The 15255-nt window shown below is 40.4% G+C and overlaps 1 protein-coding gene and 1 pseudogene across 2 annotated transcripts; one reads left to right on the forward strand and one right to left on the reverse strand.

The window, feature by feature from the left end:
- The first annotated feature begins 45 nt into the window (after nt 1-45).
- Nucleotides 46-14719, forward strand: abcb9 (ATP binding cassette subfamily B member 9). Of its 2 annotated transcripts, XM_015010812.2 has the most exons (12): nt 46-1303; nt 3012-3126; nt 7664-7794; nt 8234-8271; nt 8368-8439; nt 8537-8734; nt 8816-8944; nt 9580-9768; nt 10730-10903; nt 12185-12344; nt 12762-12898; nt 12985-14719. In XM_015010812.2, exons 1-12 carry the CDS (start codon nt 652-654, stop codon nt 13297-13299), a joined length of 2310 nt encoding a protein of 769 aa, XP_014866298.1. In that variant the 5' UTR covers nt 46-651; the 3' UTR covers nt 13300-14719. The 2 variants fall into 2 exon arrangements, with proteins under 2 accessions (XP_014866298.1, XP_014866297.1); XM_015010811.2 differs by having other exon boundaries at nt 8234-8439.
- Nucleotides 4491-6017, reverse strand: LOC148157750 (uncharacterized; annotated as a pseudogene).
- Nucleotides 14720-15255: the final 536 nt, after the last annotated feature.

The raw sequence follows: 15255 nt of genomic DNA on the forward strand, positions 1-15255 counted from the left end.
ATTGGCTCTTCCTGTGAATGGTCTGGAGTATAGACGATCTTTGATGCCGGTGTAAACTTGACATTTCGGCCATACCTTAGAGAGACCTTTAGAACTTGCTTCGGTGAGGCGTGAGTGTCGCGTCTGTTTGCTTATATACTTTAACCAAAACTGGGATAGAATGCAGTTAGTAAGCAGAAGTGGCATACAGACTGCTGGACGGTGAGGTATAAAACCAATATGGTACTAGCCGTTACCTGACTTTAGCTCAGCACCTGCTAGCTGCTAATATTAAACACCAAGTCACTACTGTCCTTCTCCGAGGTAGCAGTAGTGGAATGACTAGGACTTACCTGCTCTTATCGCGATCCCTGAAAATAGTTTATGGCGCAATGAACTACTTCAGTTCTTAATATTTAGAAGATACACTTGAAGAAACCGGAAGCAAATTAATTTCAAAATAAGAGTTTACGCTAGAGATTGAAATACTTAAACCACGGTCTTTTTTTTTTTACAATGTGAAAATGTAAATGAAAGTTACCAGAAAAGTTTTTTGTTTTAACTTAAATTCCAACAGTTTAGCTTTAAATAATTAGTCTTAGTTTAAAAAAGTTGCTATTTGTCTGTTCAGTAAAGCTTCGGGAGTTCTAAACTCTGACTCCAATAATCAGCATGGGTATCTATGCACCTGTCATCTGCACTCTGCTGTACGTTGTCCTTGACAGTGTCATCACCACTGTCCTATACATCAAGGGGACAGAGCTGTCCCTCTTCATACGTGATGTCCTGGACTTTAACATCCTGAGCTCCGCCCTTGACCTGTGGGGCATTGTCCTTCTCCGAGCATCCCTCTTGCTGGGTGCCTCTATTGGGGTTTTATGGAACAGGGAGGACGGCCCGCCCAGGGTTGCCCGGGTCACCACCGTCATTCTCCTCTTCTGCATGGTTGTCATCACCTACACCTTGGCCAAGCTGCTGATGCTGACCGAGGTGGAGCCCCTCAACCGGCAGCCATGTTTTCTGAGCCTGATGGGATGGACCTGCGCCTCCTCCCTGGGTGTCGTGCTTCTCTGGAGGCAGCTCGGGAGGGTTTCCAGCTCCGCGAGCGGGCTGGACGTCAGGAACAGCCATGGTGGAGGAGGAAGGGTCTCCGAGGACACAGAGAAGCTGGTGGATACAGCTGGTGAAGAGGAGGAGGCTGGAGGGAGGGAGGAGAAAGAGAAGGTCAGCTCTAGGGCTACATTGGGACGCTTGCTCAGCTACTGCAGGAAGGATGCTGGACTGCTTTCCTTAGCCGTCCTCTTCCTGCTCATCTCTGCAGTGTGTGAGTATCCGTCAAACAATGCTGCCATAGCTTGTAATATCACAATGACAACTCATCTTTCTACTAATGATGTTTGTAATAATTTATTGCCTTCTTCCCCCATGGAGAGTAACTACACACAGCAATGCCAAAGATCAATGAGCAGCTGTCAAAAAAAGCATGAAAGGCGTTCTCCTTATCATTCAATAAGTAGCTTCATGGCTGTAATAGATGTTTATGGGCCATTCTTAAGGTCCTTGTAGTTCATGAAGAGACGTTAAGAGCGTTTTATTTTGGTTTGTCAGATTTTAAAAATGCTACAAGGATTTTTTAAAAACTAAGTTTTAAAACTGAGTTTAGTTTGCATAAACTAAACAGAACACCTTACACTCAATGTGTTGGCACCACTGATGATCATATTTGCAGTTGCATAATCTCACACACTTTCCCAGAAACCCATTTTGGCAATAAGCAACACTTTTTACTTTACAGCTTTGCACCACACAGGAAGGAGCTTTGACCATTCCTTTTTCCACAATCTCTTTTGACGGTTTATCCTCAGTCCTATCTTGTCTGTAGGTCAGCTCACAGATTCTCTATGGTATGTAGGCCTGGGAACTGAGTTGATCTTAAAAGGCTGTTTTCATCATTATCCTGAAGCCACCCCAGCCCGGTTAAGACCGCTTTGATCAAACTCCAGCCTGTTTGCTTGCAAAGTCCGATTGTGGACCAAAAAAGCGAACTCTGGTCCGCCTATAAACCAAAGTCTCTGCTCAGTTGAAATGAGCTCTGGTGTGGTTTGAATGCATTTGTGATTTCCAAGTGGACTGGAGACTGCTCCAGCAGTAGGAAGTGGACTACAGCACAGGGCATTCTGGGTAAATACAACCAAAATTAACCACACTTAAAGGAAAAATGTCTTCCAAATACAAAAGAGAAATACTCCAACCTCTAAAATCTGATGCTACTCCATTTTTGTGTACATTTTCTGAAGAAGGAAGTTACGCTCATGTCTTCTTCTGAGGTGCTCATGTCATTTCCTTCAGTAGTTCTTGGTGCAGCGCCACCAGATGAGGGAGTGAACAGCTTTTTCAAGTATTTGGTTCTCAGAGCCTTTACTTTTACAGATCCTCCACTGTTGGTAGGAAGGGATTTTCTACATGTTCATTATTTGTTTTCAGTCAAACTCCCTAAGGGTGTTTGTGAAAATCTCCGTCTTTGCCCTTATGACCAAAGTTTTGACTTCCAGTAGAGCTTAACAAACCCTAGATGCTTATGTTTGTAATGGAAGGACAAAAAAGACATTTTTTCTTTCATCACTTCCAAACAACCAGTTGATAGCATCTGCTAGTCTGAACAGAGACTTGCCTGGTCCTGAAAGTAGAAAATCCGAAACATTTCCACAGAAACAGGGTTAGTCAAAAAACTTGATTCCTAGTAACTCTTTGTAAAAATCCTCATAACCCTTCTTGTTCTGTCAATAACATCCCATATGTTGCAGTCCTTTGAAAGGTTTCTGCTTTATGCTGCTGTGTGCTGTAGGAAGCTGGTCAAATTGAAAACCCCAAATCTGAAAATTAGTGAGAAGGCACTGCTCCAGCTCAGGATTATGTTTATTTGACGAAATATTGATAGTCCTTCTGATTGTTACTGCTTCTCCAAATGATTTAATAAACATGCTGAACAGATATATTTTTATATTACAATTCATCCCTTTCTTTTCTTTCAGGTGAAGCTTTCATTCCATTATACTATGGGAAGGCCATAGACAGTATTGTGGTTCACCAGAGCATGGAGTACTTTGCTAAACCTGTAGCCACATTGGCTTCACTGGCTTTGGTCAGGTGAGTGTGTCAAAGTCTACATCAGTCGGTAGAAGGGGGAAAAGTTAGGACAGTTCCAAGGGCCCCTGACCGACAGGGGAGCACCCATAAAATTATTATTTTTTTCTTCATACCAATAGAAAATAACCAACCAACCTCCTCCAACCTCCTCCTCCTCACCTTCATACCCCCCAATATTGGAATTGGGATGGGTTCATAGTGTTAGGGTGGCTCTGATTTATTCTTTCTGTAGACTTTTGTCCATAGTCAATAACCCCAATTTACATGGTTTTGGAAATTTGGGGGAAACCAGAGCACCCGGAGAAAACCCACACTAACACGAGAAGAACATACAATCATCCACAGAAAGAGGCGCTTGGTTAAGAACTAAGATCTCTTTTCTGTGAAGATGCAGCGCTAACCACTGCATCACCATGCTGACCTGTTTTTGTTGGTCCAAAATGTGAGATGTATTTTGAGGTTTTGGCAATGGTTCAGGACTGACATGAACAATTCAGTCTTTCCTTCATTCTCTTTTTCTCTTGTCCACTGATCATTGCTTCAGATGGTTGGCCCCAAAGACTTCAACTCATTCACCTTTAATCCATTCATCCATTTTCTTTACACCCTTGTCCCTCAGTGGGGTCGGGAGGGTTGCTGGTGCCTATCTCCAGCTATCGTTCCGGGCGAGAGTCGAGGTACAGGTCGCCAGTCTGTCGCAGGGCAACACGGAGACAAACAACCATGCATACACACACTCACACCTAAGGGCAATTTGGAGAGGCCAATTAACCTGATAGTCATGTTTTTGGACTATGAGAGGAAACCGGAGTACCCGGAGAAAACCCACGCATGGACAGGGAGAACATGCAAACTCCATGCAGAAAGACCGGGGCCGGGAATCGAACCCAGAGCCTTCTTGCTGCAAGGCAACAGCTCTACCAACTGCGCCACTGTGCAGCCCCATTCACCTTTAATACAACTATATTTAGCTTTACTGTTCTTTTAAAACCAGGACTGGTCCTCTAAAACAATCACCTTGCTTTTCTCACCACAAAACCGTTTGCAAATTAAATTTTCTAGAAATTAATACTACCTTTCTTGAAGACAGTTTAGATTGGTCAATCACCCTAATTTACATGGTTTTGGAAATCTAGTGGGAACCGGAGCACCCAGAGAAAACCCCCACTAACACTGGGAGAACATACAAACTCCTACAGAAAGAGGCGCTTGGTTTAGAACTAAAATCTCTTTTCTGTGAAGATGCCGCCCATTTTTTTGGTCTAAAATATGAGATGTGTTTTGAGATCTTGGAAACACTTTTGGTTAGTTGCTTGTTTTAGAGGTTTTTTTGCTTCTATTCAGTTTTTGTTGCTTCTTGAGGCTCAAAGTGTGTAGCATCGTTTTCCACACTGAAGATGTTTCTTCAGAGACGCCTCCAATGGTTCAGGATCTTGGCTTTCCTTTTTCTCTGACAGAGTTTCCACACACAGGTCTGTCACTTCCATGGCTTCGGGATCAAGGATACTTGAATCTCTCAGCATCTCGTTTACGAAGTCATTTACCTCATTGGGAGATTCATCAGGAAATTCAATATTCTCTAATAGATGTTCCAGATCCATGGATGCAGGGTCATAAATGGTTTTTTCCCTGTTTGGCTCTTGATGCCTGGCCACTTTTCTTCTTGGAGGTCCTAGTTCATCTCTGTCTTGGAGCTCCGTTTTCAGATTTTCCAGCTATATTTTATAATTAACCTCACAGCTACAGTACCGTTGTTGGAGGACAGTGAGTTGCTTTTGGAGACTGTCCTTCTCGGCTCCAAGTTCACTGATAATCTTTTGGTCCCTCATCATTTTCAGTGAGTGAGCTTTCATCTCTTTATCTACCTCCTGCTTAAATATTTCTGCTTGCTGTCTTAAAGCAGAAACATCTGCTTCATTCCTCCTGTTTAATTCTTGGTATGAAATCTTATACAGCACCAGCTCACTCTGCAGACGGTTCTCTGTTTCCTGCAGGCAGGCAATCTCCTTGGACATTTTTTCTTGGAGATCGTCCTTCTCAGCTCTCAGGTTTTCAAGGAGCTTTTGCTCTTGCTTGATTTTTTCTTCATAAAACATCTGCATGTCGACCTGCAGGTTCCCTTCACCTGCAGCTTCATGTTTCCATTGAAGCTCCTCGTAGCGAGTCTTGATTTGGTCCAGCTCTTGTTTGAGGGCGTCACTTTTCTCTTTTTCTGCCTGAATTTGTGACCTGAATGCTTCCTCACCAACAATATGAGCTACCTTCAATTGCTCAAATTCCTTCTGCAGCAGCCTTTTCGTCTTGTGTTTTATGTCGCTGTGCACCCTGGAAGTGATTATAGCTCGTCTGACAGACTCTGAATCAGAAAACTCTTCTCCTGTCAGTAGTTCTCTCTTCATCTCCTTGAATCTTTTCTGCCCTTGTAACTCGGCTTTTGTATTCTCCAGTTCTCTTTGCACGTAGACTAGCTTTTGGTTCTCCTCAAACCATCTTGCTCTCTCCTTTTCCAAAAGAGAGCCAAGTCTCTGGATCTCTCTCTGTAAGTCAATGGGAGGCGTTCTGTTCTCAGTCCAGCCTTGCAGATTCTGTCCAGCTCTCCATGCTCCATGCTGGGGTCTCATCTCACCGTTGGAGGAATGTGGCCTTTGGTTCAACATGTTGGACAAAACAATGTTTGTTAAAATCCGTTTTGATCAGTAAACGATCTCAATGTTCAACTTTGAAAGAGCTTTGTGAACGTCTGAACTTGTCAGTAGTGCAGCAAGCAATGACAAGAATGTAGAAGTTTGTTACATACATACAGAGCTGATGACATCACAAGCAGGACTCTAGTTGTGACATCACAGAGTTTCCCTTCATCTTTGGAATGATGATGTGAGTGTTTGAGAACTCTACCACACTGACCAACCAACCTCCCCCATCATCCTCCTCCTCACCTTCCTACCCCCCATGTTGGAATTGGGATGGGTTATATAGTGTTAGGGTGGCTCTGATTTATTCTTTCTGTAGATTTTTGTTCATGGTTATTTTTTGTTGAGGCATTGCATCTTAGGACAGTTGTTCCCTCTGGTTTTGGATGACATACAGTTGGAAGTTTTTTGCTCTTTCTCTTTTAGTTTTGGGCAGTTGCTATGATGCGTATCCATGGCAATACTTTATTAGGTTTATTTTATGACCAGGAGATGCTAATCATTATTTCAAAAGCTCAAATAGTGAACTAACTACTGCCACCTGTACTACAACCACAAATCTCATGAGACTTGAAAAGAAGGTTTTGTTCATGCAGAGCAGAGAAAATGTCTTCCACAGTTTGTAATGGGTAAGAATCATATCCCCAAACCCAACATCTTTCTGCCCAGCTTTCAAACCAAACAGCCAGAGAGATATTTACAAGGGAGCAGCAGTAGAGGCAGATGAGATTGATTTACCACTTCATTACAACAACTTATGGTGTCATCCAAGACTTGTGATCGTGGGATATTGTGTCTGCAATCGGGATATTGAAGTGTTAGCATGTCATGACAGCAACACTGTCTTTAGAAGAATGATTGATACTGGAGATGATCCTTCCTGCCCACAGCAACAACATCCACCAACTCTTTAAGACACTTGGTGGATATTACAACATTTAATTTCCATTGTAATGTTGCAGATGCATATTGGATCACTAGCAATACAAATATTTTTCTAATTCTGACATGTATCAAGTAGTTATCAGTAAATTCTGCTACACATTTCTGCAGTCAGAGGAATATGGGAAAAGTTTAAAAAGAGTGGCACATTTATGTCTTCAAGTCTCCTTATTAGCTCATTTATCAGCTATTTAGCAGAGAGTCAGGCAATAGGTGTGGAGGGAGCTCTATAAGACAGACAGGCTGCACAATGATGCTTAGTAAGTTGTCTCTCAAACATCCAGCTGGTGTCAAAGGGTGTGATAAAAGCTGATGAGAATTTTCTACCTCTGTAAACGGTAGGCTAACAAAGATAACAAACTTTGTTGGCTGAAATATTGTCCCAGAAATATTTCTGGGACAATATTTCAATAATATTGCAATTATTATTGCAATAATATTGCAATAATATTGCAATATTATTGCAATATTATTGCAATAATATTGCAATAATATTGCAATATTATTGCAATATTATATTGCAATAATATTATCGCAATATTATTGCGATAATATTTATCGCAATAAATATTATCATTTATTGCGATAAATGATAATATTGTCATTTTGAGACCATTTTCAACTAACACAATAATAATGGTAATAAAGGCATACTAAAGCAGTCTCTCAAGCATCAAGAAACTTTAATTTCTAAAGAACATGTAATATTGTAACTGGAAAAAAACATTTTAAATATCAAAATACGCTGGCCAAATTAGCAGGTGGCTAATGCCATCTACAATCATGTGGCTTTCAGGTTTTCTTATATCTATGTTTACAATTTTAGTTTGTTCTTTTTATGCGAGCAGATGCGTGTTGACCCACATGTCAGTAGCACCCCCATTTAGTCTTTTCTTTCTCCTCAGCTCGATTGCCATTGGAGTGCGAGGAGGAGTCTTCACCCTGACAATGGCGAGATTAAACGTTCGGCTGAGGAGCCGCCTCTTCAGGACCCTGATGACGCAGGAAATTGCCTTTTTTGATGAAAACCACACCGGTAATGAAGAAGCACATCAAGGGGCCAAGATTGTCAAGTGTTATATGTTTCCCACAGCTGATGACACCAGTTTTACTTACATTTAAATTCATGAAATTCATTTTCAGATAATTTTTTAAGAGTGTTTGAAGAGCATTTATGCTGTCTTGCTTAATTGGTAGATGCATTTTAATATCATCAGCAAAACAATTGAAGAGAATGCTTTGTTTTGGAAAATTAGAACCCAAAGGTAATATGTACAGATAAAATTGTACCTTTGATAGCGGCCACTGGAAAATAAAATACTATAGTCCATGTATGAAAGGCTGCTGAAAGCTCTAGTCTAAAACCACAAAAACAGCAGAACTTCCTGAATCACACTTCTCTGTCAGTCCTGATTTCTCCCTTGGTGTATTTATTTTTTTCTCTGATGTTATGACCTGTCCCTGTTGGCCCACAGGGGACATCCTTTCACGGCTGTCAGCAGACACCACCCAGGTGAGCGACCTCATCTCCCAGAATGTCAACGTGTTTTTGCGGAGCGTCATCAAGGGCACCGGCTTCATCATCTTCATGTTTCGGATGTCCTGGAAGCTCACACTGGTCACCGTGATGGGATTCCCTTTCATCGCTCTCGTCTCCAAGCTTTACGGCGAATACTACAAGGTAGAGCAGTTCAGCCTCTTTGCTTCGCAACATACCTGATGTCTAGCGTGGTACGGCAGCCATAGTGTAGCTAAAAACTGAAATCGGTTCCTTCCAGAAACTGACCAAAGAGGTGCAGACGGTCCTTGCAGAAGCTAACAAGGTCGCCGAAGAGACCATCTCAGGCATGAGGACAGTGAGGAGCTTCGCCAATGAGAGCAGAGAGGCCGACTCCTACTACGCCAAACTCTTGGTCATGTTCCAGCTCAACAAAAAGCAAGCCCTGGCCTACGCCTGCTACATGTGGTCCAGTTGTGTATGTTCTGCTGCTGCAGCTTTATGCACACTGTTGGGGTTTAAGGCGTGAGCACCACTGAGCTTGGTCTCTGTTTTCCAGATATCAGAGCTCGCTCTTGAGGTGGCTGTCCTTTACTACGGAGGCCATCTTGTACTCACCGACCAGTTGAGCAGCGGCGGCTTGATATCCTTTTTTATTTACATGCTGGAGCTGGGAGAATGTTTTGAGGTACTTCCTCAGTTATTTCATCAGTTCTCTAGGACAGCAACAAACAATTATTTTGATATTCTGTTATTCTATTGTATTCTGGGCACATTTTGCAGATTTTTCATTTAACATTGCCTTTTTATACAATGTTAGAAATGCACTAAAATATACTAATAAACAATTCAGTTCCATAAGGTGCTTAATAGGGGTTTATTTTTTTAGAGAATTTGAACCAGGTGAAGCCAAATCACTTGTGTAGCTTTCGATAAAATGTATTTACAGACCAAAGTTTTTTTTTTTTCTTTAATCTTTATCTTAAATGAAAAATGTATTTATTTATTTTGGCTTAATTACTTCCCTGAGGTGGTTGTTCTCAAGCAAAATGGCATTTTTATCTTCAGGATTATTTACAATTAATTGAATTAATCTTGATTCATTGAATTAATCACAGTTAATTGGATGAATACCAAATCATCCAAATAATCATGATTAAACAGATTAATCACAACTAATCACAATTAATCATTAGCCGTGATTAATCAGAATTAATCACAATTTATTTGATTAGTCACTATTAACCTGGTTAATCGTTTCAGCCCTAAACAGTCAATCATGTTTGGAGTCGTAACAGAAAACCTGCCCTGCCTGCCTTTCAGAGCATTGCGTCGGTCTACACTGGCCTCATGCAGGGGGTTGGAGCAGCTGAGAAGGTGTTTGAGTATCTGGACAGGAAACCCAAACATCCAGCGGATGGCACCGAGGCTCCAAACTCCTGCACTGGTCTGGTTGAGTTTAAAGACGTCACCTTCGCTTATCCAACACGGCCAGAAACTGACGTCCTTAAGGTTTGTCCTAGGAATCCTTTCAATTTTATGGATTAATCAGATTTTTGGTTAGAATAGTCAAAATCTTACAAGAATACGTCATAATATTACAAGAACAAAGTCATACGACAATATAGTCTAAATAAGACCAAAAGCATGTTACCAGAATAAAGTTGTAATATTTGTAGAATGGAGCTGTAATTTTAAAAGGGATACAAGACAAAAACTAACAAAAAATTAAAATGACAAATACTGAACATCTTGTGAAGTTATATTTTGGCATTGTTTTTACAGATACATTCAGATTCTTATAACACATCAGCATCAAATATTTATCAGTTGCAGGACTGAAACTACTGAGTCTTAGAAGAAAGAACCATGGACTGGGCGCTAACTATGTCGATGCATTTTTTTTCTCAATGAAACAGATTTTTCTGGACGTTATTCTGGTACTATTGTTTTTATTCTGCTAATATTATGACTGTATTCTCTTAATTAAACACAAATTCTCATAGCTTAGCCCTAAAGCTCCTTCATAAAAATCCCCAGAAGTGATGATTGAAATAAGAAACTTTTTTGCTTTTTGCAACTATTTTCTGTCATTCATAATTTCTATTTTTGAAAAGAAAGTGAGAAATTTATTTGACTAAAATTGGAAATAATATCCACTATGAAGAAAAATTTGAGATTTTTTTTATTGTCTAGCCCTACCATATGTAACTTTACCTTCAATATCCACAATTATGAGCTACTCTAGTAAACTACAGTGAAGTTTGTTTTTGCAATGTTACAATATGTTTAAAAAAAAAGTTTGAAGGAGTTTTACATTACACGTGAACTCAATTCACTTCAATTTTCAGTCCATACATTTAGCTAAGCTGTGTTGTGTGTTTAGCTAAACGATAGCCATATAGTAAATTATCCAATAAGTCTGACTTGTTTATTATTTTAAGGTATTTCTGGGATACGTTTCTTTTTGCAGGGAGTGTCGTTCACTCTGCGGCCCGGAGAGGTGACTGCCTTGGTGGGGCCTTCAGGCAGTGGAAAGAGCTCCTGTGTTAGTCTGCTGGAAAATTTCTACCTCCCTCAGGGAGGCCAAGTGCTGCTGGACGGGAAGCCTGTTAATGAGTTTCAGCATGACTATCTGCACTCCAAGGTGAGCATTTGCAAAAAAAGGTGAAACTAACAGAAGTTGTGAAGTTGCTAGCAACACACTAAGAACATAGCAGCACATCTTTGGGTTGTTCAGTTTCAGACGAGTAAAGGTTTCAAACGGACTCCTATTAACTTACAAACCCAAAGTAGAGATTTTTGGCCGTAGTGGAAAACATCACATTTACTAACTGTCCAACACGAAGGTGGAGGGGTGATGATTTGGTTAGCAGCCACAGGTCCTGGATGGGCACCTTGCAGTCATTAGGTGTGCTTCTATCTACTGGTTTGGAGCAAATAAACCAGGCAACGCAAAGCGAAACTTTCAGATGTTGATGCTGATGTGAAGGTTGCAAACTAGCATGGACCTCATATCTCATAAAAATGTAGAGTCCTCCACTCTTTGGAGGTTTGGACTTAAACGGTTTCCGAGCCTTCCATCGCCACCAGTGGATGGGAGAGATCCACCATTCCCATCCCAGCTTGGAGTGCCTCTTGTTAGCCACTCTAGGTTGCAGCTCTCCCATTTCACCTGGAGGTTTGGACTTTTAGATTTTCAGTTTTGTGCCTCTAGTAAGGCACAGAGCCACCAGTGGATGAGTTCACTATGCTAGAACTTATCGGCAAATCTGTTTCCATCTCCTCTTTAACGCATGAACTCTTTCAGAAAAGCCAAAAACTGTGAGCGTAAACTTTTTGGAAAATGAAGTGCGACATTTTGAATTTTGCCGTTTCTATCAACCTTTTGTAATGCGATACAAAAGGCTATTGAACCATTGGCTTATTTCAGAGTCAAATGTGAGGCCATCTGTTTGACTACCGCAGCTTGGCTCAAACTCAATAATGCAACATAAAACCGATCCCCAACATGGAATATCAGAAACAGGAAATTAAAAGATATGCTGTACTCACTGAATGTTATTTGTCCTTCTTAAGTAAATAATGAAACAGTCGAATATGCTGACGGTTATTGTTCATCTCCTTTTACAATTTGAAAATTTACATTTTTGAATTTTGAACTTAATTATTTGGAGCTGACATGCTTTGTGTTATAAAAGTAGCAATAAATTAGTTTCCAGGTTTGGAATAAGTCTTTATTAAGGACTAAATACACATTTTATTCTCCTCTATGTGAAGCACTTTGGGAAAAACTCTGTGCTGGCCACATGGATTGGCAGCTCTGGTACACATAGCAAATAATTGTACATTTCCAGGTTAACTAAGTTTTAGAGCACATAATTATATCACTGTTCAATTTTTCTGTTTATTATTTTTGTGTCTGCAGATTGCTCTGGTGGGCCAAGAGCCTGTGCTGTTTGCCCGGACCATTAAGGACAACATCTCCTATGGACTGAGTGATGTCTCTATGGAGATGGTGGTGCAGGCCGCCACCAAGGCTAATGCTCATGACTTCATCACCACCCTGCCCAAAGGCTACGATACAAGTAATTACCAAATCTGTTAATTTTTTTTCTAAATAAATCGCCCCTTTTTAATTGAAATTGTGAAGGTGGATAAAGGAAGTCAACAAAAAAATAAAAGAAACATGTTGGAAATCTACTGGAGCACAAGTGGGACTTGAATGATACCTTTCATTATTGCAAGATAAGACCTTTGATCTATGCAGTTTAAAGAGGCTTTTTTATTTAATTTCAGTAATTTTTAACCTTTCCATACACAAGTAAAAGACAAAACTAACACATAAATAAACAATCTTAGAATTCCTGTCAATAAGAACACAAGGTGTAGACTGATTTATTTTTTTTGCTTTTTTTATAGATATGTCATTGTCAAAATCAAAACAACAGTATCATTTCCTAAAACTATGCAGGAAATTAACTTTGTGTTTTTTTTTTCTAAAGGTGTTGGGGAGAAAGGCTTGCAGTTGTCTGGGGGACAAAAACAAAGGGTGGCTATAGCCAGAGCTCTCATCCGCCAGCCACGCGTCCTTATCCTGGACGAAGCCACAAGTGCTCTGGACGCAGAAAGTGAACATATTGTAGGTGAAGTGCTGTTAAATGCAAGGCATCGTCACTATAAATACCGTATTTATGGAAGCGTGTGTGTGAATAATTTGAACTGCAGGTTCAGCAGGCTTTGAACAGCATCATGCAGGAGCACACAGTGCTGGTGATCGCCCACCGGCTCAGCACGGTGGAAAAGGCCGACAACATCATCGTGATCGACAGGGGCCAAGTGGCCGAGCGGGGGACCCACAGTCAGCTGATGGCCACCGGCGGCCTCTACTGCAAGCTGGTGCAGAGGCAGGTCCTGGGCATCGAGACCGGGGCGGAGGTCCTCAATCCGTCGGAGACTGTCCGGTGGAAGTCTGACAGAGGGCGGAGGAGACGAAACAGCAGCAGCAGCGGGAGCGAGTCAGAGCACAATAAGTGCTACTGAGATCGAGCAGCAGAGTGCAAAATGTTGTCAACATGACAGGTGAATGATAATCAAGCTGGTCTGGTCTGGGTTACTGTGACAGGAAACAAAACCCTAAAAGTCAAAGCACTCCACTGATATCCAAAGAGATTGTCACTTTAAAGGTTCTGTTAAAAATTCCACGTCTTCTTACTTAACGGCTTTGTTAAAGTAGTACAGGGGCTCTCAACAGCGTACAGTGTAAAATAAAATAAAATAAAATAAAAATAAAAGCAAGATAAATAATTTCACAACTTTTCTGTATAAATTGACAGATATTTTGCACTAGGGCTGTCTTGATGCAACTTTTTCACTTCCGATACGATACCGATATTGGAGCTTTGAGTATGGACTGATACCAATATTCACTCTATATGATAACAGCACAAATTATGACTACTTTTATTACTTGACAGTAATAAAAGCATTTCTATCCAGGCACTACTGGATAGAATGCTGGGCGGGACTAAATGCTGGAGTGGAGTGCTTCTGTTGGCGTGTTTGAACTGGAGATTTTAGATGTGGGCTGGCCGATACAATCTGATGCTCAGTTTTTAGCGTATATCAGACCAATTTTTGATATTAATATCGGATCGGGACAACCCTTATTTTGCACAACTCAAACACAAACTTGGAAGAAAAAAATATATAAAAATGTAAAATGTGCAATAGCCCAGTTGTATCCTCAAGAGCTGGTGTGCTGCATGTTTTAGATTATTCTCTGGTTCAGAGTGTCGGAATAAAACTAAATTGTTTATTACGAGAACATATAGAATATGATCAGAAGGTAATTCAGCCATTAATTCAACCGTGTTGGACCTGTACATTTTGAGAGCATCTGTTCATACAATGTTTTAATGCATCACAAGCCTTGAATGAATGTTCACTAAATGCTTTATCAGCTTAAAAAAAGGGATGTGCTGCTGTCAATGCACTTTTTTTTAGCAGTACCTCATCGATATGCCACTGTCACTGTTTTTTTACTTTGGAGCTGTCTAGCTGTTTTTTAACTTCTGTTTATTTACTGAAAATTGTAAATGGTATGATCTGATGGTATGAAATGGTATGATCGTTAATGACATGAAAATGGTATGATCGTTAAGTATGTATAAAAAATGTGTGAGTATGTATAAAAAATGTGTGATCTCCCCCTTGTTTTTGAAGAAAGTTTTAGTTGTAAAGCACAGATATAGAGCCATACTCATTTACAGCAAATATTGTAATAGCAACTACTTTAGTGCTTCCAGTTCTGTAAAGTTGTGGTATAAATGCTATGTTAAGTGCGCATGTGTGTATTCTAAAGTATACAACTACAATGGTTTTTAAACAGAAATTTTAATTTATGGTGGATTATCTCTAATCCACACGGGATAAAATAAATAAATTCAGATGACAAAAATCAGTTCAAACATATAAATGGAAGTTATTGGGATGTGTCACCAAAAACAAACTATAATCTCCAGATTCATTGACATTGAATAAGGTGTTCAGGATCAACTTGGGGAAATACTCATGTTTGCCATGAATTGGAAGTAGCTGCACAGAGGTGCAACTTTGTACTTTCTGAGGTGTATGCAGACCACTGTCTGCATACACCGGCCACTGTTACAAATGCATAAACAGCTAAATGCTTACTAGAAATAATCTTATACCATTGCTTCAGGCGCCCCCTCTAGCCCAGCGCCCCTGTGCCTTGCATACTTTTTTTTTTTTTTTGCGCCACTGTAGTTGGCGCAAAAAACTACATATTTATCCAGTTACATATTTATCCAGTTACATTCAAATGTAACTTAATTTTACATTTCTGTGGTCCAGAAAGAAAAGCCCTGTTCCAAAGTGGACACTTTCAAACTCGTGTTAACCCTTCCTGCTTCGACCGACTGACATTAGCCGAGGTCTTCCTCCGGGGCCTAAGTTATTATCCTCGGGGGAAAACTT

This window comes from Poecilia mexicana, unplaced genomic scaffold (genome assembly GCF_051168715.1).
Source record: "Poecilia mexicana isolate PSO_F unplaced genomic scaffold, ASM5116871v1 scaffold_9, whole genome shotgun sequence".
NCBI classification, from domain to species: Eukaryota; Metazoa; Chordata; class Actinopteri; order Cyprinodontiformes; family Poeciliidae; genus Poecilia; species Poecilia mexicana.